Genomic DNA, 6,189 nt, shown 5'->3' with positions numbered 1-6,189 from the left:
ATACTTCAGCCCTTACAAACCAGGAAATCCATTCACAAAGACAGATAATAACGTCAGCGTTTAATACTGATACTTCGCTGGCGTGCAGCTATGGTATATTTTACATTAATCTTCGGGGTAAACTATCAATCTGGTCTGGCATAGTTGGCCAATCAGAAGAGCTGATTTTGAATCAGATGCCATTCAATTTCAGTGGCCATCGCTCCTTAAGGGATGCTGTCTGTCCATTTGATCCGAGGGTTTTCACAGAATCTACTTGCTTCGATATATCCGAGTTATAGTGCTGCTAACACACCTCTTGATATCATCGTTGACAGGCGAACATTAGTGTTCAACGCTGATGCGTCGCTGGTGAACCAATCCGTGATTGTACGTGGGCTGAGATACTGCCACGGCGCCCGGACCTAGACAGGAGGACGATTAGGGTCATCTACCAAAGGCTTTGGCTCAAAAGGCTGACCGCGAGGCAGCGCCGTTTGGCGGAGAATGCCAATACACACTCTCTTTCAAAGAACGAGTCGCTACGCATGTTCAATCCCCCAACCTGGAGACTGTTCGTCAGGCCTCCATCCATTGACCAACCAGGTATGAGACTACGTGTCGTTCGGACCTAACCCCAGTATAACCCAATGAATCGCGGTGGACAAACCGTCACAACGCGGTAAAGGTCCAGTTTCACCATATCGAAGCAACCGGCCGCGAGTGCTTTCTCGCAACGAATCACTGCCGTCGAAAAGAAGGTAGTGTCACCTTTGAAGCTGTGTGGATGACGACAGTGCCTCACTGGATACTGCAAATACCATAGGTCAACGATCAATCGTCATGTAGAAAAGGACTCAGTGGCAGAGAAAAACGATAAATCCGTGCAAAACCTGACTCTCTACCTCTTGAAACGTATTCATTGATCTCCCGAAAAATAGCTCGTATAAATATAAACATACCGGACAAGCCCACCATTGGCTTCCATGTTCCAAGCTGTTTTCTCTATTATTCATTTTTCTCGCCATCCTACAAACAAGGAATTGGAATAGTGACTTCCTGCTCGCTACAGGCGACCAATTGCCACCTGCTGAACCTTTCGCCCACAGCACACCGCTTCGCCACCCATCTGTTAGACGGAATATTTTAATGGCATGTAAAGCGTAGAGATCGGGTGAAATTCCGAAATCACGTTGCTGCCACAAGGAACCATAGAGTAGAATTCGGGTGGTACCGCAAAAGTACTTTCGAATGAATCGACGGTATAAAATCCCCCTGCTAGCCACGAGCACACAGCAACAACAAATTAACGGTGGATGATGGCTCACAGCAGAGAAGGAATCAGCAAAGTACCCGAGGTTCAATGATGAAACCGACAATCCCATAGGATGAGACTGACTTTCAAACGTAGTCAAGCGGGGCACATAACCTTTATACTTAGGGAGGAACCAACCATTTGTTATGCACAGGGCCAATAAATCGTTTTCGTCCTAAGTATGCCTTATAGAATACGTGACTCGAAGCCGTGTTGGTTCGAAATTTTGGTGGTATCAAAACAGAGGGCTTTCACCTCACTCAACGTGCGTATGGTTGGATATCCCGACGCAAAGGAAGCTATCTAGAACACAGAATAGATAGTCTTACCCCGCTGAAGAAGTGAGCAAGGTGGGACCACAGATTACATCACAGTACACTTACTTTACACGCTTTGTTGGTGGGACTAAAATGTAAATTCTGAGCTTCTTCACCAAATCCTAACTCCCTTCTCCAAAAGCAAACTATATCGTCTAGCGCCTTCCGATGAACCGACGCAGACCCACCAAGACACATTGAGAATAGGATAATATAGTATAGGCAGCAACGAAGGCCGCTTACACGAGAATAGTATTCACACCCACACAACATGGAAAAAATTAATGATCACTCCCGCCATGTTATAGTCCGTGGAAGTCCGTCAAATGACCATGAATGCGGAATAGGCACCATGGCTGCTACAAAATGCAGGTAAGCAACTATCAATCCGGATGAGAGAGATCGCGCAAATGAATTGTCAGGTCGGCAGATAAGCAAATAACGCTAATGTTATTGTAGTAACGTGGATAATAACAATATTACCACAGAAGGCATGCAAAGAGAGAGCGCGGGCCTCAACTAGATGTACCCAAGTCGTCGTGACGGAATACGTGTGTGCGTCGAAGGAAAAGGAAGTGAAGATCCAAGAAAAATGTTCTGACTGATGGCATGGGGTGAGACCGAGAATTCAGGTAGAATTGTCCCATCAAGCCCTGTGTTGATTGGAAGACCTGTCTTGAGCGGGTCTGTGCTGTGAAAGAGCTGGTTGGAGAAAGACATTATACCACATCGAGGTTGAGCGGCTCAGAGTGGGTGGAATTTGTGTACATACAGCCGGGAAACCCTGAATTGGTTGGATGAATCGCGACAGATTCGTGACTCCGGAGTTAGTAAGGACATATTTGCAGGTGAACCACAAGCAAGTAGGGAAATGTCGAAACCGGATGAGGGGATGCAGCAAATCCAGTTGAGGCGTTTACGTGGAAAATAATGATAATAATGACAGATATTGTCAAGGATGGTGAATCATACACAGAGATGGAAGGTGTCTCAAGATAAGCAGAGCAACCTTAAAAGACAAGGCGCTTTCGAGATAAGAAAGACTATCCTCCATGTGCGGTTCTCATCGACTGCAAATAAACTTGTGATGAGGAAGGCGAAAGTAACCGAGACATACGCTGTGTAGTAAAATTCGGAAAACAACAAATGGATTGCTTAACATCCTGCAAGAAAATGTTTGTTAATATGCAGTGACGGTTGAACTAGATTTTCCGCAACTTCGCACAACGTATTTCAGGGTTCGCCTTGGTGAGTTCGACACGCCCCTGTGCTTGATAGTCAAAAGGACATTCGTGTTCATCGGAGTATCGATGTAACGAGCAAAACAACCCATTACAGCGGCAAGAAAATCCTAAAAGTGAAAACAAAATACACGGTGATGAGTCTTTGTGAGTGAACGAAACATAAGTGTCAAAAAGTGGAGACAGCTAAATGTCCTGGTTTTGAACCCGTGAGTCATTCAAGCATGCTATGCGCCACGGATAATCTGTTGCCAACAAGAACGTGTGACATGAAGAGCGAAAACCATTTTAGTCACTTCCAAGCGTCAAGCCGTTTCTTTTGTCATAGCGAATTCAGCAACCGTAATTGGACGGCTGGCAAAAATAAACACAAGTCTGTAGGGGTTACAACTGACGAACCTGCCTGCAGCAAAATGCTGTCCCCCGAAGTGTTCCGAATTGTCCCGGTGGAACATGGGATTTTGGAGGAAACCCTATAGAGCAAATCTGCCACCACACTAACGTGTTTAGTTGGCACATGATCCTTAAGTCAACACTGACACTGCTGACCAAACGGCCACGTGACGATCCAGCCGCGCTCCAATAGCAACGAAGAAGTCGTGTGACCAAACTTTTCTGGTTGCGTCTCCCCTAATGCCTGCTGCTATTCAACATGTCGGAGAGCAACTGTGACAAACGTCATACGAATGCTAACATGAGAGACATCACAATACAAAACGAAAAGGGTTATGGTGTAAATAAGCCAACGGCAGGAAAGAGAGAAAACTCTACAAGCCTCACAGAAGGCAATTCTACAACACCGTTTCATTGAATCAGAAATACAGGTGGCCTGGAGTAGGACTTATTGGGACATTTCTTTCAGTTTCAGTATGAAATGAATTAAACGAAGCCGAGATAAAAGGGAACAAACAGTCGATGGATTCATTAGCTTTTCCTTGGAATGACACTATCCTTAAGTCTAAGATACCCTACTATCGGTTTTGTCCTTTAAAAAAAAAACTCATAAGTCATGTTGGGTCTCCTGCTAACACCAGCTTAATTAACAGATGATCTCTAGTCATTTTTTTATCGCTACAAGGAAGGCAAGCCTTGGTCACCGAATCTTCCTCCTTTGTGGTTTCTATTTGCGTCTGGATACAATAAGTATCGGTTTGTAATAACCTGTATGACTAGTGTTATTCAGGTTTATTAAAGGGACCGGGGCTAATACGGCTGTTAGAGTTTGGGAAGAGCATCAGAGTTACGCGATATTCCGAAAAAAGCTGTTCAGCTGTAACACCCTTTCGGTGCCTAGCTGTCATGCCACCAGAAGGAGGTACGGGGGATGGGATACTGCTAGGTTGCCCGAGCATAGACAGGAGAACTCGAGGGGCAGAGGTCCGGTTCGAAGCACGGACCTTCCGGTCGGTAGATTCGAGCTCTAACCACCTGAGCCACCTTGCCCTGTTAAAAATAAAGCAAACAGATGAATTCTCATCGGTCAGATGCGTGGGACGAGTACTAGGTGATTAGTCGGGTTCGTTGGAGTGGTAGATAAGGGCAAACAGATCACGTTAGTTGGGGTATTTACTACACATGACCGACCACAGAATGCCATAATTTCCACTCTAACCCCTTGTTTGCGGACGACCCACGGTGACAAAGCGAAATAAAAGCGGCCACGGTTAAGTTGGGCGTTGTGAATGATGTTCATGTGATTCCCCTTGGAAATTCTGAAGGAAGTGACACAAACCCGATCGCAGTGGCAAGCTTGCTGTAACTTCTTAGCTGGATTGTCTGTCTAACGCTTGTCCGTTGTTGTGCGCTGGGATTGTGTTGAATGAGGCTCGCAAAAGACGTCGGATCGATTCCGTTGATGGCAAATACGTTCAAATACATTTATTCTAATCGTTTTGGAATAGGTAAATACTTCGCTGTTCTATGTTTCCTCCAGAATCTTGTGACATTTTGCCGTAGAACTCTAGCCCTCCTCATTCTTTTCACCCCTTAATAAGGTTCTTTTCTCTATGACTGTACCGCAGTTTTCACCAGTAAGGTATCACCGTCTGTGATGATGATAACTCATTGCCCCGCCGGGCGAGATAGCTCAGTAGTCGAATCGCCAACTTAATGATCGCAAGGTTCATGGTTTGAAGCTTACTTCTGCATCTCGACTACTCCTGTCTAGGCTTGGGCAACTTGGGAGTCCCTCAACCCCCGTGCTTCCTGAGTTCGCCTACGTTGTAGATATTTTGATGTGCAATCAGTGAAGTAAATGAACTACCAATCAGTGTGATGTGCTCTTGTCTTGATCTGTACCGGTAAGCAGTGGCACAGTGGGTAGTTCTACGTCCCCAAGTGGAGCCAAAGGTCGGATTTGTGGGGACATCAGTCGTTGACAGCCACGTCCCAATTATGCTGTTCGCCGAAACTACTGCATTTGGATAATCAACTATTGGTCTTTACATCCACACTGCCTGTTCGCGTGCAGACTTAAGTTACATAAGGTTGTGAATGCTATCCGGAAGCCTGCTACAATCCTGCCGCATCAGACGACATACTTTTATATTAGGGTCTTTCTACCACACGAAAGTAGGTTTGCCTGCAACTGTCCATTTAGCATAGGCCGCCAGACATTTTCTATTCGTGACTTCTAACCGAATTTTGTACGAAACAAAAAGATACGAAAGCCGTGCTCCTTGGCCCTTTGATCTCTAGCACATTAATTACGTGCTGCATAAATCACACTCCTGCCACTGTACCCTTACGAAAATGTATGCGGAGCCTTACCGGATCATCTGACAAGTTTATTGTTTCGACATTAAATGGGTCTGGAAAGTACTGGTGGCTGTGTGACGACAGATGCACATGTTTCTTTTAATTCTGCCACTCCATTCGACTGAACTAAGCAGCCAAATGTACGTATATTCGGAAACATCTGATCCAGTCGATTAGCTATCAGTATGCGACACCAACAACCACAGCATATTTGATAAAAGGAGACTGACATGGCGGACCAGCCACATGTGGGAAGTGAAACAAGCAACATACGAAGGTTCAGCATAGTTTAAATCAACGATGTGTGTGACCCGATGGCCGCGTAGCTTTCGACAAGTGAATAGTCGAAAAGGGAACCCGGCGACTGAAGACATGAAAAGGCGACATTTGGATTAAAACAACTTACTACGTGAGCAATCAATCACTATGATAATATGACAATAATCGTTCAGCTGTAACACCTTCCGGTGCCTAGCTGCCCTGCCACCCGAAGGGATGGGGACCCCGAGACGGGCCACATCAATGGCTAGAGACACTGTCAGATATGGCCCAGTCGCGCCCTCAATGGCGCTCGTGCATC

The 6,189-nt window shown here is 45.7% G+C and overlaps 1 protein-coding gene across 1 annotated transcript in view; it reads right to left on the bottom strand.

Annotated features, from left to right (window-relative positions):
• Positions 1-1,832: 1,832 nt before the first annotated feature.
• The window catches only part of T265_14704 (hypothetical protein), a gene marked incomplete at both ends in the record, with an annotated part of 26,323 nt that continues 21,966 nt past the window's right edge, over positions 1,833-6,189 (bottom strand). Inside the window, one exon of the mRNA XM_009174854.1 lies at positions 1,833-2,962. Coding sequence (XP_009173118.1) covers positions 2,814-2,962 — 149 coding nt within the window. The remainder of the gene's footprint in view (positions 2,963-6,189) is intronic.

The sequence above is a fragment of the Opisthorchis viverrini genome, assembly GCF_000715545.1.
Source record: "Opisthorchis viverrini unplaced genomic scaffold opera_v5_247, whole genome shotgun sequence".
In the NCBI taxonomy this organism is placed as follows: domain Eukaryota; kingdom Metazoa; phylum Platyhelminthes; class Trematoda; order Opisthorchiida; family Opisthorchiidae; genus Opisthorchis; species Opisthorchis viverrini.
This window is presented reverse-complemented; position numbering and strand designations above follow the sequence as displayed.